We start from the raw sequence: 26,362 nt of genomic DNA on the forward strand, positions 1-26,362 counted from the left end.
ATTTCCATTTAGAAATTATTATTTTTACGAGAAATTTTCCCATTCCACCGTAGGCAAGAAATATACATATGTAGGGGAAAAGAGGGTTACTTTGATTCTTTTTTACTGTAAAATTTATTAAAAAATATTTAAATCGAATATTTTTAAAGAATATTTGAATCGAATATTCATAAAAAAGTGTCTCATTTCAAAAACTTAAAAAAAAAAATTTTTAGATCATTTTCCTAGCTACAGAAAGAAAAAAAAATGTAGCGATAATTTTTCTAGATAAATTAAAAATCCCTTTTATAGAAATATCGAAATGAATCATTCATCAATTTTAGAAGGTTTGATAAAATCACATAGTTTAATTAAATTAAATTTATAAGCTCGATTAATGGTTTAAAAGATCTCTCTCTGGAATTTTTTTTGCAATATAAGAAGTAAGCCCATTTTCCCCTACAGTATATACAGCAAACTCTTAATCCACAAGATTATCATGCAAAACACTCACTTGACACACGTCCACTGTGCTGGAATTGTTAAAGAGCAACCAAGAAAGTGAGATCTCTCCCGATGCAACCGCAATAGATCGAGATAAGAGGCACGATTGAAACATTAACTATGACTCTTTAATGCACAATCTCAATACAGTAAGATTGTGAGTTATTTTTATGAGAAACTTCTCTATATGGATTTTATGTGTAGTATCTATGTAGTTTAGCCACTCTTCTTAGTGTCCCATTACTGAAAAAAAAAAAAAAATCTAAAGAAATAGCAATGGTAGAACTATAAAATTTGGTCTTGGAGTATGGATTCCAATCTTGTGCGGACTTCCATACGGTTTCGTGGTGCTTGCCAATTCGTTTATGCGATTAATAGAGTGAAACATTTGGAATTGTTCTTTCCAAGGGCACCTTTTGAAACTATGTACGTACATAAATGGCTTTACGTACACCACAGTGGACGCACTTTGCTGGTATATGCACGGATCAGTGATCACAACAAGAACTTGAGGTACAATTTGTTTGAAATCACATGAAAAAAAAAATTGGAGATCAAAATCTCCTTTTCTTAAGTACCTTATAGCAATAGTAATATCTCTGTTACATCTATGTGCACTAATATATCCCTTGAGAAATGAGCAATAATGAAGAAAAAAAAAGCTCAATGGCATAATTGTATGCGAAATTATGCACGATGTGAAATTGTCATATCGTGGGAGTATACATACATACGAATGGTAATTCTGCAGAGCCAAATACACTTATTGCAGTGTTTGAGAATCGGACTCGGCGTCTCAATAGACATATAAAGAGAGTTGCTGGGACCACAGAGTATAGAATGAATTGCATAAGATTATTGGCATACCGAAGGTGTTTTCCATCACGATTCACTTCACTATTTTATGTATTTACACACATTTTCTCAGGTCAGTCATGGGTTCTACGTACAGAGAGCTTTTGAACTGCATTAAAATATTAAAATGTCAAGAGGATATATTCGCTAAAAGAGCTTGGAAAAGAGCTCACTGTGCAGCAATTTTAATTCTTATTCACACATACACCTCATCGTAATTATACCCATATTTTGTGTTAAAATTTTTACTACATAATCCCCGATAAAATATGGATTCACGTAGATTTAGCTGATCAACATAAAAACCCTTACTTTATGGTGGCATAGGCTATACATTTGTTTTCATTATGTATATGAGAATTGAGTGTGTCGGTACTGCATTTTGAAGTAATGAAACAATATGCATATTTTGCATGCATCCATTATCTACCGTGAATAGGAGAGAATATAATGTACCCAGAGATAAAATTGATCGATTTGCAATATTTAAGATTTTACACCTGAGGCTGTCACTTTATGATCACTATAGAGCACTTTCCAACATTGGTGCACTCAAGTGGCAATCCTTTTGTACGTGGGAAATTACATAATGAAAAGCAAAGTATTAGTTATTAGCTCAGGAGGGGCAATTTTGGATACTTGAGAATAATAGCTCTATTTTTGATAATAAAAGCTTTCAGAGCTAAAAGGGTTTTTACGGTAAAATATAGCATAGTCAAAGAAAATACATATTACATGACTACCTACTATATGTAATGTACATAAAATCTATGCTATATTTTGTTTTGTTTCATCAAGGTATCCTTTTAACGACCTTTCATATGATTACATTATCCTCTTCCTCCTAAAAGCTCACGTGTTGATGAACATCCGACAGAATCTCTTGATCTTTCTCTTTCAACTTCAACATTCAAGTTTAAAACATAATTCCACACACACAACTTTTATTATCATATGCGCAGGAAAACTTGAACCACGAAGATCAAATGAAAATATTTTCGCACCTCAAAATACCTCTTCGTACATGAAACTTGATTCATCTCGATCATCTTCTCTCCACATCTAATCTTTCCGGTTCCGGAACTAGCTGTGATCACGTCTCCGGTTCCGGTTTGGACTTTGCTTGTGCTTCCGCCACTAAAAGCTCACCTTTGTCTAATCACACTCGTGTAAATAAGATTGAAAAGAGCGATATGTGAGAACCACCCGATTGGGCATGCGCTACAATTTGCAGAAATTTCAGTTCACTGACAAATTACTATTTCCTGTTCAAGTTTTCTGGATCAGATAGAACACAAGGTCGTACTATATAGATACAGTCAAGGAAAAAGCAATTGGAAGAAGGGTGGGGATTTTTTTTTACTTTCTTTTCCCACATTCATTGCAGAGCTGAAAAAAATATCAAGCTTTAGGGATGTTGTGTGTGGAGTACAACAAAAGCTCATGAAACTATATATAGCAACATATCTTAAGCAATATGCTTTTTGCAGTGAGAATTGGATGAAAGAGTTGTTTGAAAACAAAATTGATTGTTCATAGTTAGTCAATTTGAGTATCTGTGGGCAAATATAATTCAATTTGAATAATGTGTAATATTGTTGAAGAGAGAGGAACGATCAATTGGGCGAAGAATGAAAACCACATCCTATTTTTTTATGCCCATTCAAGCCGAGGCGTGCATTTGTTTCAAGAAAAAAAATTTAGAGCTTTGAATGGTTTTGTGTTGATTGAATGCCATAAAAGAACTTTTCTTTTCTTTCAACCAAATGAAAATATATAAAATACATATCAAGTGAATTGCCGCATACGCCATAAAAATTCCTAAACGTAGACTAGGTGACTGCCAAACCAATTTCCTGACCTTGTTAGCAAATATAATTTATAAATTATTACCCCACTTGGTGCAACTTTGATCGCGAAATTCGGCTTTTCCAGCACCTCGCTGTATATTTAATTTTTTTTTTCCAGTGCGCCTTTCCCCATATTGTAGTGCTCAAGAGAAAAGCTTCACGGAGGCATGGAGTCACGTAGGCAAAAATTAATGAAAAATAAAAATATCTGCGGTTTAATTTACTTGCAAAAATATTTCCTTGCTCTTCAATATTGCCTCAGTATATATAAATTATTATTTTGCGCGCAACTTAATGAATTTCCATGCACTTGAGGTGCTAAATAAATTTCACACGCGACCTTTAGATGGTGAATTGGACACAAAATATCAATTCTATTTCTTCGTGTCGTGATGTGATTCCGAAACAATGAAGTTCAAGGGGATGATTGTTATTCAAGCTTACAAAACCTAATTTTTCTCTCTTTTTGTGACCAATGGAAAAGGGTTTGGAATTTATATTTATTTTTTTTTCATTTTTCTTATTATAAAGAAAATTACTTTATGACTTTTTTTCGTTGGATCTTATTTCTGAATTGTCTTGCTACCTATGCACATAACAATTATACTTCTATTTCCCACATGTTTTCTTTCCTTGTTTATTTTATTTTTTTCCAAACACACAAGTTTGCAAATTTTCTTAGCTCAGTGATGAAGACATTGGTTGAAAGTGGATCAACAGTATAATTGAATTGTTTCGAGTACTCTTACCAAACATAAGGCGATATTCGAAAACCACTAATTTGTTTGAAATTGCCGTCGAAGCTCAGTTTCGCAATGTAAGCAGATCAATGTAGATTTGAAATATGACTGCCACGAGCTTCATAATAGTACTACACAAACTCCCATGAAATAACCTTGCTCCCTTAACGTATTATTATTTAATTTTTTGTTTCTCTATCTGAACATGTGACGTCATATGATTTATAACCTCTTTCCTCCAGAGATTTCTTGCACTTCCACCAATAATGGAAAATGTACTATATATGTAGGTAATGTAAAGCCCTCTCAGTGGTATGTAACAATGGAAGAGGCGTTGGTGCTTTTATACGAGTGATATAGATCCAAAGCACTTTAAACGTGGTGTTTTCCATTTTTGACTGAGAGGTGTATTGTTTCAAAGGTTTCAAAATACAGACAGGCCTCAATTAAGGAACGCGCAATGACGAATTGAGCTTCTTCATAATTTTAAAGGCCTTTTTCTTATACAAAAATTATGCCTTTCTCGGGAAATTACGAAGATTTTAATAATTTTCTTAACTTTCTTGTAGATTAGATAAAAAAAAATATTTCACATGTAAACTGAAGCTCATCTGTTCGTTTCGCCAAAGTGTATCATTTGAAGAAAATTTCTGTAGATTTATTGCGCAAAACTTTCTATTTTTTGCATTTTAATTTTGATGGATTTTGATTTGCTGACTCACACGAAAAATCATGGCAATTTTAATGAGATCGACCACGAGAGAAATTCAAGAGAACCTCTTCACGATTATAAATTTGACTCCACTAAAAGCCCATCCCGCTTTAACATAGTGCAAGACACGCGGGGCAAGATATAAAGAAACTTCAATCGTGGAATACGAGAGATCCTTGGAGATGTTATATACTCTGCGGAAATGATTTTAGAGGCAGTGCAAACACCTTTTAGCTTAAAGTCACGTTGCGGAAGATTTTATATATGTATGTACTATGTAGTAGTCTGGAATTCATGGAAAAGCTTGCAGAAAATTTCATTGCACCATCAATTCTCCCAGTTAGGTATAAAACTGAGTAAGAAAAAATGTGCCTGAGCAATAAAAGTTATATATGTGAAAAGTACTTTATCGAAAACGATTTATTTTGCACATTAGATTAATTTTAAATGCAATTCCCTATACATTGACCATATGGGATCATTGTGACGTGCCAAAATAAATTGGACAGGTCTGGGGCACAAAAAGCCTTTAAAAAACCATGATCTCACGTGGGTTAACTTTTGAGAGAGCAAGAAAAAGTTGCACTCTGCGATGCAATAAGAATAAGAAAAATGTTTTCATGGACTGAAATTGGAGTATTGCAAAAAAAGCACCGACATTCACCGATTAAAATCAAAGTCTTTTTATTTTAAACGAGTTCTCCATAGGGACTTAATTCCAAGATAGTCTTCTGAAGGTGGAATTTAGTGGCTCCATGTTTCGGGCCTTTCCATCGCAAAACGTGAGGATTTTCAGTTTTTTTCTGCACAATTCACTTTCGTGTTAATTAAAGCTCATTAATTTTGTTGCAATTTTACCTCAAAAACTGCGCATACAGATTAATTTTTATATTTACAAAATAAGCAAAACCTTTACACGTGTCAGAAGATGCTTAAACAATGTTTTATATTGTGCACGTTTCTTGTTTTATTTAATTTAAATTGTAATTAAATAGAGAAAATAAGGAAATTAAAATTAAAATTTTACATGTTCATGATTTTATGAATGTTTCTGGAAGGCATTGAAATAAACACGTGTCAACTAATTGGCAAAGATATCAAAATTTAAACTATTAATCATCACGAAACGTTTAAAATAATCAGCAGTTTTATGAAAATTAAAGGAAATTTTTCATTATTTTGAAAACTGTCGCAAGTACATAATGTAGGTCAGAAAAACCTCAAAGTTTTGAAAATTGTTGGACCATTAAACAAACAAACAACAGATAAAGAACAAACAAGGGAACAAACGTTTTCCATCTGCAACGGAAAAAAAGTATATTTTTCCTGCAACTCTCTGTTGATGTCACAATGGAAAAATCTTATGTCATAATGGGTGAAAACTATTAATCCTTACTATTGTACGTCTAGAAAGTTTTATCACCTTTTGTTATACCATTTAACGCACAAAAATTGTGAATGCTTCAAAATTCAGCCTATCGGCGTAATCAATAAAAAACACCAAACTATTGGTGTAATAAGATGTAAATTCGCCTTACTTGCAAAAATGTAATAAAATGCAGTGTTGTTCCTCAAAATCGCAGCCAAAGACCTATTATATTGCGCTTCAAAAGCTGGTAGGAAATTGTTGGAAAAAAAGGTAATTTTTCCTGAGTTATTTCACAAACGGTTGGTGCTTTTATGCAATACATAGAGCACAAGAAAACGTGAATACTTCAATTCAACTATTATATTTTTGTTATATAAGGTAGCGAATGCCATATAAATTGTCAATTAAATAAACCCTTCTATATTGCACTTGAAATCATTTTCTTAGCATTACTCACTTTTGATTATCCTTGCTCGATATTTTTTTTATATGTATATTAACTTTTATTCTGGAATTCCGCACAATAAAGCTCTCCGCAAAGTTGCATGGAGTTTCATCATAAACTCCCATAGACACCTGATACTTTAATGTTGGTTGCTTGATTCCGTACAAGAAGTCTTATTATGTGCAAGAAGCGATAAAGTGGCAGAAATCATTTTGAAATTCCAATGTTAAAACACACCTTGTCAAATTTTGACTTGTGAATTACTCAACCGTCTTACAATTTTTTTAAGTTGTTCTCTTTTTTTTCCTCATGCAACCCCCTTTTGTTGTTGTCTTGTAAAAGGAAAAGCCATTTGAATGAACACACGGTGTCCCAAATTAAGTGACAAGTGAATAAGAGTAAGAAAATTTGTAAAAGCTTTAAGTAATCTAATGGATACGTCTCAATATTTGTCATAGATTTTAATAGTTTTCATTGAAAGTGAGAAGAAAAGAAAATATAAATATGTTTTTACATCTTAATTTTATACATTTTTTTTCTGGCACTTTAGTCGAGACAATAAGTGTCTCTCCACCATAATAGTTTGTTGTTTGCTGCTAAAAGAATTTAATCTACTTTTATAAAACAAAAAAAAATCAACTTTTCATGCAGCGGAACTGATTCATATGTGCCAAAAGTATGTGACTAGGTATGTGGAAAAATAGTGATGGCGATGAAAAAAGAGAAATGCTAAAATGTGTCGAAATAAAAATGCCTAAAAATTCGAAAATTAGTCCCGCTCGTGGCTTTATATATTTTGTAAAGAGCGAAAAAAAAGTGAGACAAGAGGCAGAAAAAAGCTATGAAATTTCAGTAATTGCCCAAAAAATTTTCGCTATTTATTTTCGAGAGCACTTTATAGCTCAACGATGATTATCTTTTAAGGCTGACGAGTCAGCAAAACGAATAAATGATGAATCTTGAGAAATACCGATTTTGGGTACAATAAATTAAATGTAATTTACCAAAATCTTGATGCTTCATGCTTCCGAGAGCATGTAATTCAATTTATACTTCCAAATATGTATGCAAAAGTCACCTATATTTTTGAAAAAAAAAAATTTGCTAACAACCGCACGGGGTTTTTTTCTCTCTCTTGAAATTCCATTTTATTTTATTTATATTTCTTCAAACATTGGAAATCCTATTCCTTTCGAAATTCCATTGATTTTTTTCTGCTTTTTAGGCAGCATCTAAGAGGAGAATTTAAAATATTTCCACCATAGAAAGTTATGAAGCAATGTTATTTCTTATGCTTTTTTGTGCCTCAACTGACTCACATATGATGCTGTGAGAGGTATTTGAAAAATTTTAATCTATATTGAGAGATAAATTGATATATGGAATATTTTCCTGATTGGTTTATGTAAACCTAACTTTATTTCTTAAACTGTTTTATTTTTATACTTGCTTTTTTTTCTTTTGCTTGTCAATATGACTAAACCAGTCGCTTTCTGATTTCATCATATATTGGGGCAGCACAAAAAGCCCCAAGAGATTAAATGCAAGATCCAGATGTTGATTTATTTTCTGTAATTAAATGTAGATAATTGCTGGATTTTTATTTGTGTAAAATTATTAATTTGTCATTAATTAAATGCATTTTTGCATGTTTTAACGATTAATCTATCTCAGAGGAAAACTCAAATTTTCAATGCCCTTGTTGATTAAAAATCTTAAAAGAATCAATAAGTCCTAATGCAAGAAAAGTTAAGGAAATTAAATTGAAAAGGTAACACTTATGTGGTTTCATGCAAATATTGCAAAATGTCTGAGCATGATAATTCAAAATGAGTTCATTTGGTTTTCCGTCTTGTGTGATTTGAGTCACGGGATATTTATATATCGTAAAAGTCTTTCTTCGTCAGACTTGTTTGACGAATTGAGTGAAAAAGTGCCCGTAAATTAATCCAGTAGGTAATTAGTTTAGCGGATTCCTCATTGCGGAGGTCGCTGTAAGGCACTCGTTTTAAGCAAACACCTCGTCCACTGGCTAATGCAACTAAAGTTAGACACTAAATCACTCGGTGCAATTGAGTAATCCACTATGCTCAAGCACCAATGCCCCTTCCTCACCGCCACAACATTCAACTATGTTTAAGCCAAAACTCGATGCCAATTAATCTGCATTGCGGTGGACTTTTTGTTGAAATATTGCCCACTATCGAAATTCATCATTGAGGTGCATGAAACTTGGTGCTAATTGAAAAACAATTAATTCATATTTATGGTGTTTATTTTTCTATGCAAATTCATGCTCGAAAATCAAACAGTGATTTGCATAAATATTTGCTACTCCCAAACCACCGTACAACCGTTGATCGCGGCAAATATTGACATCAATGGCCTCATCGTCAGGTGTACGGTTAACTAGCTATATACATACATATGTATTGAAAGTATATATAGGTTGCATACAAGTTCAATTAACGGATACATTTTACGATGGAAATGAGATCAAATTAAAATCAAGTACTTTTCAATAAGATAATTCTATTGCATTTTGCCTTTTTTTTCACTTCTTTTTATGCACAAGGTGTGTACTGTGCTAAAAGAAACAACCACGCACCTCTCCTTTGCCTTCAATCGTCCCTCACTTTTTAGACAGAGAGAGAGATACTAATAAAGTGCAATTGAAAGTGCAGTGAAAAATAAAAGTAAAAATAATATAGTTTCTGCATGAAACATGATACCTCCTTTTTGGTCTGCTTTTTTTTGTTCCTCTCTCATCTTAATTGTATAGGTCAAATATTATGTACATGGGCACGCGGAGAGTGAGAGAAAAATGCAAAAATGCCGTGAATTTACTTTCCCTCGGAGTACGCGTAACGCGAGAAGTTCGACCGTGAAACTTTATATGAAAAACGAAATCACATAGCAGCAATGATCTTGTGTCTGTGCACAACACTCCTCCGGCATAACACTGCTCAATGGACGATTGTGTTATTAATTAAATTGCTCTCATCTCATGCCTCTTGCACATTTTATAATCCTCAAGGTATGGTGCAAGTTAACGCACGTAGAAATCTCTCACACGATGGAGTCGTTTTAATTGATGAAGAGATTATATTGCACATCAACTTTGTATCTTGCAAATTGAGTTTCTCTATTACCATAGGTGGTACTACATACATATATATGTAGTACTACAATGGGGTATATAATATTTGTGGGTAGTAATTACGATTGGCAGAAAAAAATGTAATACAACCTGAAAATGTATTGACAAATACAATTGGTTTACTTTTAGTGCGGAATTACAATTTTTTCATCACTAAATCCCCACATTCTCTGGGGGGCTCTATACACGGCTAGAAATGGAATGCGTTGGCGAGTACCCCAAACGATCATTAAAGCAATTTTTGCATATATTTGAACAGCCCCGTTGATGTTTGCATATCGCAAAAATGAAGCTATCATTTATGATGAATTTCATAATATTCCGTATGAAAGTTGTTTTGATTTATTGCGCGCACGATTTGTGCCAAAAGACTACACAAAACCTGTAGGGGCCACCTACGTGAAAAATTTAATGACTCCCCAGGATTTACTGAGAGAGCTTTTAAAAGCACAGGTGGAAAAAATATTGAAAGAGAGGAAAAATTATATATTTCGTAATAAGAATCTCTTTGAGTCCTATCGAATGACCCTTGAATGACCTTGAAATATGCATTGACTCTCTGTGTAAGGCCTTGGCCTATTTTATTTATTTTTTCTCTTTTTGAAGGGTTTTTCTTTTTCTTTCAAACTGTAGACTTGATTTCTTTAATTTGGTTTCTTTTTTTTATTTATTTTCTCATTAATTTTTTTGTGACGATCAGAAAGATCCCAAATTGAAGTAAGAAATAAAAAAAAAGAATAATGCAAAAAAAATTCTTAGGCACATGTAGAAATGCGCAGTGTTGAAAGGAAATTTTTATCAGTGTATAGAGGCGCTACACATTTCAATGCGAAAACGAAAGTTAATGTAGGCATAAATGGAGATATCTCAAATCGATTTATGTGATAATCTTCGTTGTAATGCTGAAAAGTGATTTCCGTTGGCGGCCTGTCGCTCACGGATGAAAGAGAAATTTCATAAAAATGTATCAATGGTCTGGGATCAGTGAGTAAAAGTGGAATAGCCGCAAGCTCATTCAGAATTCTGCTTGGCAGGTTGCTTCTGCAAAAATGCCCAAATTGATGAAAAATTCAATGAAATTTTTAATTGGGATTTTCCATTTGCGCCGAAACTACTTTTTTTTTCTGTACAAAAAACTTCAACCTTTCCGCGTTCTGTGAGCGAATTGTTTTTTAGGAATTCACTTAATAATTCAGAAATGCAAAAGAAGCAGCAGGGAGGAAGTTGCTCATCATGCAGCGATAATTGGCTGTGACTTTGGCATTCCCAGGAATGTATGGCGCGGTATTTTTTTCGATGACCAACCACAGAGGAAATAATTATATTAATCACCGACACGGCTTAAGAGACTAACTTGGGTGAAAATTCGACGTGGTCGCTTTATTGAAATTGACTGATGATGAGTGTTTAACACCACGTTGAATTATATTTTTATCTCACTCTCACCATTTCTTCAGCAAACCCAAGATGTCTTTTTTTTTCCTTTTGGCATCTAGCAGATGATTTTCTCTTTATGCCTCTTCTACTTTCTTGTTGGTCTTGATTTATTTTTCATTTCCACATTTTCTACATGCACAAGATCCCGCGCGCGCGCGCGAATCTCACTTTCTTGGGAATTGATGCAGGAAATTGTTTTCACTGTTTACGTATAATACTCGTATTAACTGAAAATGAAATTAAAACGAGAAGTCGTCTATTTACTCATGATACTGTGCAGCCTGAAATTTGCCTCAATTGTCTGATTGAACAGCCACTTTATAGCCATTCATTACTTTTTCTGATACTTTTATTAGGCACCATTTCGCTTCTATGTATACCTCGTCTTGAGTTTGATTGGCCGCACATTTTCATTTCGCACTCAACTACATCGACTACATCCTACTGTAAATTTTCAAAAGTACCTCAATTATGTTATGATTGCACCTTGAAAAAAAAAAAAAAAGATTAAGCAAATGTTGTAAATTTTGATGAAATCTCACTCGAAAGATTGATAAGAAACCCCAAAACTATCTCACTTAGTACATCATCCTAAAAACTTAACAACCTCTTAGGAAAGAGCTTTTTTGGTTATGTATAATGAGATTGTATGTACTTTGCAAGAGATATTTTCTTATGAAATACGGAAAGAGTTTTATGAAAAAGGAGAAAAAAAAATGGACTGTAAACGATTAAGCGTGGACATTATGCGAAATGCATATTTTTGCGTATTACTTTTTTGGGCAATAACAATATTATTTTAAAAGACTCTTTTTCTTCTTAAAAAATTGCATTTACAATGTGCAATAAAGCGTGTAGTGGCCGAAAAAACTTTCATTAGTCTGCTGAGTCTTTTTTTTTTGTTCAACTTGCACTCTTTTTAACGCTTCAACTCCTAATTGAACCTCTCAAATTACCACCCAACAAAATCCTTTCTTTTTCGGAATTTCACACTGAGAGAGGTGCGCGCAATACCAAAATATTGACATTCAGGGTCAGAAAAGGTCAGTGGTTTCTTTTGACGGCACACAAAAATATCCGCGGCCCTGCCCGGTCTAGACTTGAAAGTGAGCTTTTTTTTTAAACAAATTCAAAATGAAAGAGCTCTTTGAGTGCGCGATCTAAGACGTGGATCACGAAGGTTCGATTGCAGTGTAAAAAATTCTTTTTTGTGCATATCCTAATTAAATAAATAGACCTTCAATTAGTCCCGAGAAGTGGATCATAATTGCGGAACAAAGGTTCCAAAACACCATGCGGTTTTATTGAATTAGCAGAAAGTACCATAAGTGACCTTCCATCCTGTAACACTTTCATCATTACATATTTCAACATCGAAAACTTGAATGATAAATTACATTAAAACCACTTACCTAATGCAATTAATAGACAATAAAATTCTTGTAGGCGCATGAGATACATTAGGTGGCAATTTTTTTTGAGACAACCTCGTAAATTTTTCTTTTACTGCTTCTGATTTTCTCGCTTTTCCATCTCAGTTCAATTATTTATATTTTTCTTTCAAAGTTTTTTTTAAACAATTTTTTTGTGTTAAATAGATAAATTATGATATGTTATTGAATACATTAAAAAGGGCAATAAAAACTATCTATAATGAAACATATAAGTAATAAAAAGAGGAAATTTATTCAAGGGCATTACCACTAATAGTCACGAAAGGTACTATATTGAGCATGTTTTTCCGATTATTTAGCATAATATTTTCTATTACAAAGTAACAAAAGATGTTAATAAACATCGAGGCACGACATTAAAAAAATCTTGAAACATTTTTTTCAACATTTAATACAGATGAGATAAAACAAAGATATACCTTTTGCACGGAGACCTCTTTAAAAGGTAGTTCAAAACAATTTTCATTAAGGCAAAGTTTAATTGAATTCACGGATGAAGTAATATCGGCTCATGGGAGAAATTGAGCTCCATCAAAAGGCCTCATTGTCTCGAAAAAAGCGATCAAGAAATGTATCCATGAGTGTTGCAGGTACAATTTCAATTCACTTCTCAGGTGTAGTGTGTAGTGAAAACGGTAGAGGCGCCATATGTAGTGTACAGTATATATTGTGAATGTGAATGAATAAAAGTAATTTTGTCATGTAGTCATTTTCTTGGGAGATGTTTACATGCATCAAGAAAGTCATTATTTGCATTGAGCCAATGGGAGTGTGTAGTGATGGCAAAGAGTTGAAAATGAAAGTGATTTTTGACAACACTTTTCCCTCAAAATTACATACATTATAAAATATATATAAATGTAGCACAACTGAAAGTTGGAAGGAGCTGGAAAAAAAATGATGGCAGTCTATACTTTTGGCGTGTGTACCCATAAATTCGATCAGCTTTAACTAAAATATCTCCATTGGAGCTTTTTTTGTGTGAATTAAATGTTGTGAACAATAAAGAGAGAATTCGATAACTTTTCAATAGATTGAGGTGTTTAAAGAAAACTTACTTGTGAACACGTTGGACATTGTTTGTGCCGAAATACCAGAAATAGATCATTTTGTAATAAATTCATTTTACATAGAAATGGAACTTACAATTGCCACAGTTCACGACAATAATTCAGTTCAATTCACACGGTTTGTGCGAGACAACCGAAATACCTTCGCGCGACCATCTAATGGATATGAATGCAAAAAAGTGTTACAATGCAACTTATGTTGGTCACAAATTATGTATTTATAATTCATAATATTTTGTAGGTAAATTCTCATAGATTAAATAATGCAACAATCACACACTTGTGCATCTTTATTTAGGCTTCTCCGTGCTCTGTAAAATGTTCCCACAAATCAAACAAAACCACACATTTGTTGAAAATTTCACACTTGGTCTGCGAAATGGTGTTTTCAAGTCAATGATCGAAGAGATTACACGGAAAGACATTGGAACTACATTATTTACATCTTACTCGCTACGTGAAAAATGTGTTTTTGTCCTTTTTTTGTGCTTTCAGTAAAATAACTTAAACTTGTTTACAAAAATAAGCTTATTTTTCGTTCAACTGAAATATATTTCTTTTTATTTATTTTTTTTTGCAAAAGAAAATCATAAAATACTTTCAGCTTCATGCAACAGAGTGTTGATGAAAAGAACATTATTATTTCATAGGGTGAAAATATTGATAAATAAAAGACTTGAGGAATGCGAATATAATTACATATGGCGTCAATAACGATTTAGATATTCACGTTTTTCTTACACAATTCTTCAAAAAACATTGTTGACATTCGAAGATTTATATATGGGGTTTCCTTTTCAATTCGCAGATATTTATCAAGAGGTTTTTGACTTCATCACTATTGAGTCATATTGCTTTTCAATGCAAATTAAAACATTTCTTTGAGTGATCCATACCCTGTTCATATTTTTTTTTGTTGATTGTTATTGTGTCTCACAGAGGAAATCCCGTGAAATATTATTTTTTAAAGTCTGATAAACTTTTCAACATTTATTCCAACAAAACTTTCTCGTGCATGAAATATTAAGACATAACCAATTTGATTATGAAGCCATAGGCGCATTTTTCGGTTGGTGTTGATACGCTCTAGGTGCTTTGATTTTTGCACGTGTTTCACTTAAATTAATCATTGGGGGCTTTTAACAAAAAATAAAAACAGACAGGCACGTAAGAAATTTTTTGAGCCATAGCGAAAGACAAACGATTCAGCTTATTAGCACGATTAGCACCATTGAGGGCGTCAAACTAATATTTTATTTATATGTTTGGAATATGCTTTGAGGATGTTATGGGTTGTCGTTTCCTTACAGAAAGTAACATTATATGCAAATATTGTTGGAAAAAATAAACATTTAGGTTCAGATGTTAATGACTTGGCTTAGAGGAGTACAAGGTAATTAGAAAAGCTGCAAATTTTCTTGTCTTGGCATTAATCTTGAAAATTTTCTATGAAGTCATTGTGTGTATTCTTTTAGACGAAAGAAAGAGGCGTTTAAAAACATTTTTCTTTCTTTAAGTCATTTTAAAGGTTATTAAAAAAAATTCTAAGAAATAATTTTCTAAAAGAGTTAACTACATAATCTTTTTTTTTGTTATCAGCAAATTATATGAACACATAAAGGTAAGTACATAACACCTTGTGGATAAGACTAGAAGCAAAATTGATATATTTACCTATAGAGCCATAATTAAAATTCTTCGCATGCTTGTCACGGTTTAACAAGCTTTTGGAACGTTAAAATAGAACATTATGAAATTAGGTTTAACAACACCGTCTCCCACTGTTCTCTAAATGGTATAATAAAAATTGTACCATTGATGTTCTCAAAATGTGTGTATAGAATACAAAATATCTCAATTAATTTTGTTTTAGATATCGTTCTTCTCTCAGCTTGAATTTCTAAATGGGATAATTCTCGAGAGTGGTACAGTCCAACAAATAAGGCATAATTGCGTGTAAAATGTAAACATGTTGGCAATTCCATGCATTTGTAACCAAACATGCTTGACTGTAAATTGAAAATGATTCCCTAATCGCATCGAGAAATCAATATTTCTTGCACATTTCTTGTGTGAGCATAATGGTACATGAGTGGGATTTTTCCTCTGTAACTTACAAACTGTTTCATGTACTGTGTTTATATACAAGTATTTGTGTGTATGTGTATGTGTGTGGAAAAATGAAATACCTACATTATATATCGCGAATGTACTTCCATAGAAAATGCACTTACAACTTGCATTCTTTGTCACTTATTGCACTGACGGTAACGAGAGTGAAATAATTGTATGGTTTAAGAGTATCTCTCCTGGGTACAGAAGGTAAAATGTGCACAATATGAGGCAAGCTGAAGTAACATTTTCTATACCTACAAGACAGCCTCTGTAACAATATAAATGAAATTATGCAATTAATATATTTTGTGTACAATTAATGGAATAAATTGAGCGTCAAAAATAATGACTTTGCCTCAGCATAAATGTACATAACATGCATGCAAAGGTCTATCCATTGGGAGTGAGCGATGATAGTAGCTGAACCTGAACACGAATGCGTGATTTATGTAAATTAGATATAATTGAATGCCGGAATTGTTTTTTTTTCTTTACGAAATGCAAAGTCACATAAGTTAACGAGAGCAGGCACAAAAAAAATTCAAACTCGCGCGTTGATGTGAAAACTGACGGCAATCTCTTTTACTTTTCCAGACACACTAGACAAATCGGATCAGTCAACAGCTGCACAGACGTGGTGGGGCCACAATGTTCCACCGACGGATAACAAATTCTTCTCCGCCACGCATGGTCTGGTGCAGACCCACCCGTCCCTCAGTGGTGGTATCCCCCGACCAGCGGGTACCCTCAGACCATCCAGTCCCACATTGGGCACCAATCTACCTCCGGCGCCCAATGTAAACCCCAAGTCGCCATTCCGCCATCTCGACTTCACAAATAGCGCCACGGCGGAGCTGCGACGCAATCCTAGTCTTTCGGCGCCTGATGAGTGCGCCCGTGCATGTCGAGAGGGTGAACCACCCAGAATCTGCTACTATCACTTCACATTAGAATACTACACTGTACTTGGGGCGTAAGTTTCATTAAACTATCAAATATTAAAAAAAAAAACATTACGCACGAAAGTCCTTAATTCTAGTTATTAAATCACATTACATAAAAGGAACATGATCAACAAAAAAAAATCGTGAAAAGCATGGTCATTGCTCTGGGAAGTTTTGGGAAAATTATAATTCATTAAAAACTACTGAACGTTACATCTTTCGTGAAAATTATAGGTTTCCCAGTATGTTGTCCAGACAAAAACTTTAGTAATTGAATTAAATACCGAGAGATAGTTAATTAGCCTTATATAGTTCCTTAATTTTAATTAAACTTTGATTTTTTTTAATGTGAATAACCCTTTATCAAATCAATATGACGAAGCAAATTTCTCCAAGTACACGCACTTATTACTTTCCAAGTAAGGTCTTCTAATATTTTTTTTCCAATCGCTCTAATTGTGAGGAAAGCAAAGGAAAGAAGATAATCAGTCCTTATATAAATTGGAATGTACCAGAAAAATTTTGGATGTTTTTTTTTCTATTAAAATTAGGAAGCAAATTGATTTAATTTGATGATGATTTCTTAATATAATCATGACATTTAGTTTTATCATTTTAACACATTCATAAATATGACGCTTTCTTTTTCATCTCAATTTTTAAGTTTTCATTTTAACTGGCACGACTTGAAATCTAATTTAAATTGTCAATAAAAATTTAATGTGCACGATTGAATGAGATGGAATTTTAAAAGCGCGATGTTTCACTTTTTTTTTTAGTAAGTTTGAGCATAATTTATCTCAATGCAAACACCCATCTCGCACATCTTCTAATTGTTATAAATGACTCACACACACCGTTTCATGTTCATTCAACCTTACGATAGAGAGTACCTCCTCTGTGTATTTTATTGCACTTTAATTGCACGTCTTGTTGAAGCTTCTTCTTTTTTGTTGATGAATTTTCTTGTGTGACTTTTCAGTGCGTGCCAAGTATGTACACCAAATGCCACCAATACAGTGTGGAGCCATTGCCAGTGCGTCTTGGCGGATGGGGTCGAGCGTGGTGTATTGACATCCAACCGGATGATACCTGGGCCCAGTATTCAAGTCTGTGAGAATGACAAAGTCGTCGTTGATGTGGAGAATCATATGGAGGGCATGGAGGTCACGATTCACTGGCACGGCATCTGGCAGAGGGGATCACAGTACTACGATGGTGTGCCATTCGTTACCCAGTGCCCCATTCAGCAGGGAAATACCTTTAGGTGAGTTTATATTCTCTTTTTTTGTTGCTACTCTTTTTTTTCACCTCTCTTGTGATCTTGTAAAACAATGAAAGTGCTCATCATGCCACCTTTACGAAATACACTATACAAAAATTTTGAGCCCGAGGAGACATTGCAATATCAAAGTTAATTATCTCCTAAATGGTTCAAGTCCAACGATAATAACTCAATTTCCTCTGCAAAATGTGGTTTATGCAATTCTCAGCTAAAGATGTGTGTAAGGCATTAACAAGATTTTTTTCTTACTTCTTTATTGCGGTAATTTGATGTGCAAAAGTTTGTGATTCTTTGCAACATAACGCATAAGTACATGCGTGTTAGAATTTACGACTTTTAGGTTTTTTTAGTGAACTATTAAGCTAACATCCGTTTCAGTATAGATCCTTTACAGTTCAAGTTTTTTTACATTTCAATTTACTGTTTAACATTTACATAAACTAAGAAATTAAGCTCTTCGTATTTTGAGAACTTTTATGTTCTTTACAATATGTGAACCCATTTTCTTTAATCATTCATTTTCAACTGATGATTGCATTACAAATTTTATTGAAACTCATATAATAATTTATAAATCAAGTTTAGTAAAATCTGTCATATTATATTAATGTACAAGAAGTAAGAAAACATGAAATGCTCACAGGGGACAGATTATTACATCTTCCGATCTCTGATATAAAAAAAATATATGTACACATGTACATGCTAGGTATACATTGATTGGATTAGTTCACTAATGATAATTATGGGAGAAAATCATGTATAAAGATAATTTTGAAATCAATGTTTCAACACCTATTTTTCCATTTCCTGCATCATATATAAAGCCATAATATTGCAGTCAATATTTTAATTTATTTCACATTTTATTGTATTAATTTTCAACGGAGATCACATGTGAAAATAATAATTAGCACAATATTGACTAATTTCACGTGGTTTTGCACTTTCTTTTTGAAACACCATCCATGCCATGCCATACAATGTTTAGTTTGAAAGGGATCTTATTTTACGAAATTGTGCAATGATGTTGTTATAAATCTCACGCGAAACTAGACTCTTTTTTTGTGGTCAATTTTGTTAAACACGAATTTAACAAGCCCCCCAACAAGGAACGTTTGAAGAGAACGCAAAAGAATTCATTTGCTGTGAAAAGTGTCTTACACGAAATGCTTATTGGACAATGAATTGGCTATAAAAATAAAACCGTGCACAACCTTAATCGCACTCGTGGAGATTTAATTTGTGCGATACAAGAGATTTTTTTAACCACTCAAATTGGTTGGGGGGTCATTTAATTCAAATCATATCTGCATTAGGTGCGTAAAGAGTGGAGAAAAAAATCTCCAATGCGAGCTCATTAATTTGTATTGGAACTTTTAATTAAATTATACCGCACAATTTTTCTGTCGTTGATCCGAATCTCAAGTGCGTTCATATGGCTTTGGGTGCAGGTGAGAGCATATAGCGACAAAAAAAACTACAGACTATTAATTTATGTGCATACCTTTATTGCATAATTGCCCGGGTACAAACACATACATACTTTGTACCCCATTCTAAAGTGATTATCGCCAAAGTGGCTAAATTACTTGGATTTATTGGCATTTCAAATATTGTTTAAACTGTAACGCCATTGTGGTTTAGACGGAAAAAAAGTGATAAATTTGGGTCATTACATTCGGGACACGAAAGTGTTTTATGCAACTAAAAACACCTTCAATTTATACGCGCGTTTTTGTTGTTTTTTTTTCTTCGCCGATCAACGCAACAAACGTTGTTGTTGGTGGTTGTTATTAATCCAACTTCAGGCGGAAATTAGATTTTCCAGATGCAAATTTATATAATTCTCTGCGCCGCGTGTAAGCGTCTCTCACTGCGGGGCAGAGCATATATACAACATACATAGCACACTATATATAGTGCACGAGTTTCGGTAGAACATTGGTAAGAAATCTCAAAAAATTATCTCTATACGGTGTTTGTATATATAAATAAAATGCTAAAGATGTGTATTATCTAATGTGCAATTGCATAGTGGCGATGGAAGTGCGGCATGTTGTTGCCTTTGTTGCACATTGTTATTTTGAAAGTAATATAACATAAATGGTGAATTGCTTTGTTATGATTACAGGTATCAATGGACAGGAAATGCAGGCACACATTTCTGGCACGCCCACACTGGCCTGCAGAAATTGGACGGTGTCTATGGTAGTATAATTGTCCGGCAGCCACCATCGCGAGATCCCAATTCGCACCTGTATGATTTTGATCTCACGACCCACATCATGTTGATCAGTGATTGGTTGCACGAGGACGCAGCTGAGCGGTATCCGGGACGATTGGCCGTGAATACGGGGCAGGATCCCGAGTCCCTACTCATAAACGGCAAAGGCCAATTTCGTGACCCAAATACCGGTTTCATGACGAACACACCTTTGGAAATTTTCACAATTACACCTGGTCGCCGGTACAGATTCCGCATGATTAATGCTTTCGCGTCAGTGTGCCCAGCACAAGTTACAATTGAAGGACACAGCCTAACTGTCATTTCCACCGACGGGGAACCCGTTCAGCCCGTCCAGGTCAATACGATCATATCTTTCTCAGGTACGTGCCAATCACTCAATCAACCCAGAATCATCATCATCGCAATCGATCGACATTCATTCATAAAACCACAAGAAATACCTCGCAAAAAAGCATAATGTACGTCTATAAAAAATTATATATTCAGCAAGGCGGACCAATTCACGGATTCAGTGAACTTGAACTGATCTCATGTGATTGGATTTACGGGTAAAATAATTGCAAATTGATTCATCATAATTTTTGTTGACGAAGTTACTTTAGTCATACACACAGAAATTACTTTCGCAAAGATCTCCGAGAAGGAATTGCATTAGAAATAGCATTAGAATGTCTCACGTTATTTGTGAGAAAATTTTCAAATGAAGAAAGACCAAATTAATCAATTTTCTACGTATTGCAGCAATCAAATTGTTTGAAAATTTGAATTTTCTAAATTTAATTTTTCTTGCGTGATTTAGCTTACGAAAATGTGGAAATGCAGAGATTTTCAACTTCCGTGAGTGTCTCAATTAAATTGAAATTCTAGAGTTCCTCGGGAAAGAAAGGAAATACTTAATTCTCATTTTTTTCTTTAGAATGGAATACCAGACCTAATGGACATATTTCAAAATTTAATCACGAAATATTGAGATATTGCAACGCAATTTGAATTCAATTTAGTTGTGAAAATTCTATTTCTTTACATTGCTGAAATGGTAAAGAAATTTTGGGAGCTTTACTTATTAAGCAAAAAAAAATTAATTTCATATTTAAATGAATTTTTAAACAATCTATTGTGCTTGATTAAATTCTTCAAAGTTCTTGGAAAATTCTTGACAAGAATCAGCTTATTATGTTGCTCAAAACAAAATTCTCAATTTTTATCCATAGCATAAAAATTAATTTACAACATTGCATAAATTTTCTAAAAGATTGAAAATTAGTGTTATATAAATCCATTAAATATCTCTTTGATTATCGCGCAAGAACATTCTTTTACAATAAATCATAAATAAAGTAATTTTAGCTTCATGTCATAAAAGTTAATAATTGTATGTGAATGCCATTATCTTTTCGGAATGTTGACGACTTCACAGCTTGCTCTTTAATTAAACATAATAATCTATGTGTACATTGCAATTACATGCAAATGCAAGTAAAGGTCTGATGATGTGATTCAGTAATTGTAAGACGTTTAGTAGAGGCTTTAATAATAATGCAAACAATGTTGTAAAATTGGTTCTCGTGCCTATCTATATAAAATGAAAGTAAAAATTAAAAGAAAACATCAGCTGCAAACATGCCGTGATTACAAAGAATGGGAAATGTAAAAGAAAATGTTCATTTTATAATTATTTTAACACATACCATTGACAATTTAATTGGAGAATTCAAGAAAGAAAAATTGACAATGTTAATTTAAAAGAAGTAAGGATTTTTTTCTTTTCAATGAGAATTTAATTAACTGCAATATGCTACCATTTTGGCTGGCCTAACACTATAATGATTTCATTAAATTCCTCAAATTCTGTTATTCAATAATTGAAATTCAATTTGCTACCATAAATTAACCCCTGGTACGGCCTGAGGGTAATTTTTAGCCGCAGGAAAAATTATGTGGTTAATGAAACAACTTTAAGAGTGATGTTAAAAAAATGAGTGAGATATATCTTTAATATTCTCCATATTTGGAATGAGGTTAAAATTATTGGATAGATCATGTAAAGCGTAATGTTATGATTATGCCATGTAATTGGACCACATAAAATCATGAGAAATGATCTCCAGCCGTGATGCAGTTTCAATTAATTTTTCGCACATTGCTCAAGTATGTTTTTGCATATTAGTAAAATGAGAAAAATTTTCGGCTAATGCTTTTTCTTCTTGGCGTAAATTGAAAAGTCTTGCTCAATGCCTTAAAGCAGCGTGAATTCTCTCAAGCTAAATGAGCAATTCCAATTTTGTTTCAATGTACCTATAGCTAATATCACTGTGCAATCTAATGTGGAGTTAATTGATGACTCTGATCGTGGAGGCAGTACGAGAAATGATCACTTTTGGTTCATTTAGCACTTGTGTGTTTGTGTTTCCAGGGCAAAATATTCGCAGCACATGACCCTGAGTGTGACATTTCACGCTGCAGCAAATACAAACTAATGTACTAAAGAACTACTGATTCTATATTATTGCAGGTGAACGGTATGATTTTGTGATAACAGCTGATCAGCCTGTGGGAGCTTACTGGATTCAGTTGCGCGGTCTTGGGGAGTGTGGCATTAGGAGGGCGCAGCAGCTTGCCATATTGCGATATGCAAGAGGACCCTACCAGCCCGCCTCACCGGCGCCCACCTACGATGTCGGCATTCCGCAAGGAGTGGTGAGTACCTGGGGCAATGTAGCAGTCAATGCACCTGAGTTCCTTCTTATTAGATTACTATATATAGAACCACATCGTCGTGTACAGTGTATAGATTTTTTTCTTCTTCTGTGTACATACACACCCTATCATTTTACTTTTGATTTTTTTTTCTTTGGGAAACAGGGATTTTTTTCTTTTTCTTTAAAGTATATATTTTCATGGGTTTCTGGACAATTTTCTCTTCTAAATTCCTTTCACTGATTTCTCTTAAATTACATTCATTCAATGTCTGTGTGTCACCCGCGTGAGTACCACCCACAAACCAAACCCCCCATGTCTAGGAAAAAAAAATGTAAATTCCCCACAAGCTGAGTCAAACTCGTGACCACACGTACGAGATAACACAGATAATACTGATTTAGTTTGTAGCGAAAACTCTCACACTTTGGGTAAGTTTATTTGGCGTGAAATTATGGTTGTTATTCCCGTATGGAAATGCAGGTAATGAACCCACTAGATGCACAATGCAATAGGAGACGTGACGACGCCATATGTGTGAGTCAACTGAAAAATGCCCTCGAAATTGATCGTGGCATTCTGCAAGAGAAGCCAGATGTGAAGATTTTCCTGCCTTTCCGCTTCTACCTCTATCGCCCAGAGGAGCTTTTCCAACCGAACACCTACAATAGGTTCTTAGGTAATTAACATTTTTTTTTCAGAGTTATTTAGTAATAATTTTGAATTTTATTTTATGAATTTTGCAGTTGCACCAACCGGAGATCATGTTATTTCGCTTATTGATGAAATTTCCTACCTCTCCGCACCTGCACCACTTCTTTCGCAATATGACGACATCAATCCTGAGCAGTTCTGCAATGGTGATAATAGACCAGCTGATTGTGGTCCAAATTGCATGTGCACACACAAAATTGATATTCCCCTTAATGCTATTGTGGAAGTCGTTCTCGTTGATGAAGGTAAGTCTGTCTGTCTTGAAAAATCTCCAAAAGAAAATTCTTAAGAAAGGAAATCTTCTAACTAGATTAATTAATTAATACGTAAAATATTGAAAATTTCCTTTCAGTTCAACAACCAAATTTGAGCCATCCATTCCATTTGCACGGCTATGCGTTCAATGTAATTGGTATTGGCCGATCGCCCGATACAAATGTTAAGAAAATCAATTTGAAACATGCATTGGACCTTGATCGGCGTGGTTTGCTCCATCGTCAGTACAATTTGCCACCAGCTAAGGATACAATTGCCGTACCAAACAATGGCTACGTAGTACTAAGATTTAGGGCTGACAATCCAGGTGAGTTCACTTAATTTCCCAAAAATGAAAATGATTAAAATGAATTTTCCCGAATTTTTATTACATTTATTTAAAATTCTTTCGCAGGTTTCTGGTTATTCCACTGTCATTTCCTATTCCATATTGTTATTGGAATGAATCTTATCCTGCAAGTCGGAACACATGCCGACCTTCCACCTGTTCCACCAGGTTTCCCAACATGTGGCGACCACACACCGCCAATTCCTATCAATTAAAATTCGCCTCTAAATCCATCATTTTTACTGTTTGAAAAATCTTTTTTTTTTTAATTAAGTACCATGCATTTTCCCCCCATCCATTCTTTCGATTGCATTTTACATTCAAACGCGTATTTAAAGAAGCATTCTTCTGATATACATCATACTCTCCCTGCTCCTTGCCCCTTTCCTCCCCCATTCCTTCGAGCAATCCTTCATTAAAACCCATTGATATGAACCTTTTTTTAATTATCATTTAGATGCGAGCAAAAAGGCATTTTTTTTACCATAGATATTTTTGTTATTTAGATAAAAAAGTAATTTATTGAGAATTATTATTCTCACTTTCATTTATGATTTAAATCTCATCGCAATAAATCGTTTTTTTTTTTCGTTTAAATATTTTATGCACAAAAAAGTTCATATATAAATTTTCTCGCCATATGATGTATATATGTATCTTATTCATTTTAGTAGCTAATTTAACATCAATTTCATTATACATTGGATACATAATGTTTTATACATATAAAATGTAAATTAAGAGTGTCTTCTTTTACACACATTATTTTGGTATTTTCCAGTGAAATGTTATTTATGGATAATGCATTGTTGTATAAAAAAAAATCCTTTTCATCACAAATCATTTTGGTGTTTAATCGAGAATTAGAATAACTTCTTTGTAAAAAAATAAAGGAATTCTCGTGCAAAAAATGTAAATAATTTGTGAGAAAGTGATTTTCTTAGGCGAAACAGTATTTTATGTTTTTGTTTTAAAAATTAGTTTAAAAAAAAGAACACTCATCGACATTTAAAAAAAAACGTTGAACAAAATATAAAAATGTAAATAATTTTTACACACAAAAAAATCATTAGAATATTCTGTAAATAATTTTACACAAATTTTTACAGAGAGAAATCATTTTATTTTTGAAAAGAAAAAAAAACTTTATGAACTTGCAACGACAAACAACATAACAAAAAATGATAAATCAACAGACATTGAACATAAAATCAATCTAGTCTGAAAAAAGTAAAACAGCAAAAAACACATTTTTAATTTTAAAATAATTTTATTGCAATTTAATAATAACAAATTTGAAATGATTTTGTTGTTCAAAGTAGATTTATATGTAAAAAAAAAACAAAGATGAATTTCTTGCAATTACTTGCCAATTTAATAGTAAAAATTTTCTTTTTATGCTGCTGCGAAATTTTCAAGCCTGACATTTGTTTTTGAAAGAAATTTTTGTTCGTTGATTTTTCTCATAAGACGAAGGAAAAAATACTCATCAAAATGTCTAATATGCTATAAGGATACCATTATTTAATGAGAAAGAGTGAATATTTAAGGCATATTCATTGAGAAATGTAAATAAATGTGAAAAATAATTCGGTTTTCTTTTGCAAAAATCTCACCAACAAAAAAATTTGGTAAGGTCTGTTTTCTTTCAGTGTGCCTCTATATTTATTTTCTTTTTACTTTTAAATATTTTATTGTGAATATTTTTGGTTGATTTTTCTCTCTGATTTTCTTTTTTTTTCATTTTGTAAATATTTGATTTGTGTGATTTGCACGTTTTCTTCAGGATGGACTGGTTTGTATATTATATTTATAGAATTCTTTTGTATATTTTATTATAAATTTTAAGATACATTTAATCATTCTTATCAAGCTCTAATTGATTGTCAGCATTATACACCTCGAATCCCTCAAAAGAAAATTTTATTAAGTAAGCTTTTGAAAGCTCTGAAAACTCAAGAACATTGAAATCTCTTTGGTTTGTTAATTAAACGAAGGTCTTTTCTAGCAGAGATTGCAAATGAAAAGAAATTGATAAATGAAAGACAAATATATTTTCTTTAAAATCTATTAAGATTGATTGATAGATCTGTCGTACTATTAAGTAACAACCCTTAGTCAGAGAAAATTTAATTCAATTTTGAATTAATTAATCATGTCTTATTATACATCTAAAT

The 26,362-nt window shown here is 33.1% G+C and overlaps 4 protein-coding genes across 16 annotated transcripts in view; 3 read left to right on the plus strand and 1 right to left on the minus strand.

Annotated features, from left to right (window-relative positions):
• The window catches only part of LOC129786498 (3'(2'),5'-bisphosphate nucleotidase 1), a 1,077,868-nt gene that overhangs the window by 666,049 nt on the left and 385,457 nt on the right, over positions 1-26,362 (minus strand). The gene's annotated exons all lie outside the window — the stretch shown is intronic.
• LOC129786463 (insulin-like growth factor-binding protein complex acid labile subunit) overlaps positions 1-26,362 on the plus strand; it is a 454,087-nt gene that overhangs the window by 42,268 nt on the left and 385,457 nt on the right. The gene's annotated exons all lie outside the window — the stretch shown is intronic.
• Positions 1-26,362, plus strand: part of LOC129786533 (troponin C-like) — a 431,024-nt gene that overhangs the window by 19,205 nt on the left and 385,457 nt on the right. The gene's annotated exons all lie outside the window — the stretch shown is intronic.
• The window catches only part of LOC129786431 (uncharacterized), a 414,480-nt gene that overhangs the window by 2,661 nt on the left and 385,457 nt on the right, over positions 1-26,362 (plus strand). Inside the window, exons 2-9 of one of the 6 annotated variants that reach the window (XR_008750123.1) lie at positions 16,285-16,663; positions 17,617-17,901; positions 20,054-20,529; positions 22,683-22,867; positions 23,351-23,546; positions 23,614-23,826; positions 23,934-24,164; positions 24,252-25,266. Coding sequence is in view for 2 of the 6 variants with exons in the window: in XM_055821455.1 (XP_055677430.1) it covers positions 16,285-16,663; positions 17,617-17,901; positions 20,054-20,529; positions 22,683-22,867; positions 23,351-23,546; positions 23,614-23,826; positions 23,934-24,164; positions 24,252-24,400 (2,114 nt within the window). In the remaining 4 variants the exon portion in view is untranslated. Of the gene's footprint in view, positions 1-16,284; positions 16,664-17,616; positions 17,902-20,053; positions 20,530-22,682; positions 22,868-23,350; positions 23,547-23,613; positions 23,827-23,933; positions 24,165-24,251; positions 25,772-26,362 lie in introns of those variants that run through there. The other 5 variants (XR_008750122.1, XR_008750120.1, XR_008750121.1 and 2 more) reach the window with 5 other exon arrangements.

Source organism: Lutzomyia longipalpis, chromosome 1 (genome assembly GCF_024334085.1).
Source record: "Lutzomyia longipalpis isolate SR_M1_2022 chromosome 1, ASM2433408v1".
Classification (NCBI taxonomy): Eukaryota; Metazoa; Arthropoda; class Insecta; order Diptera; family Psychodidae; genus Lutzomyia; species Lutzomyia longipalpis.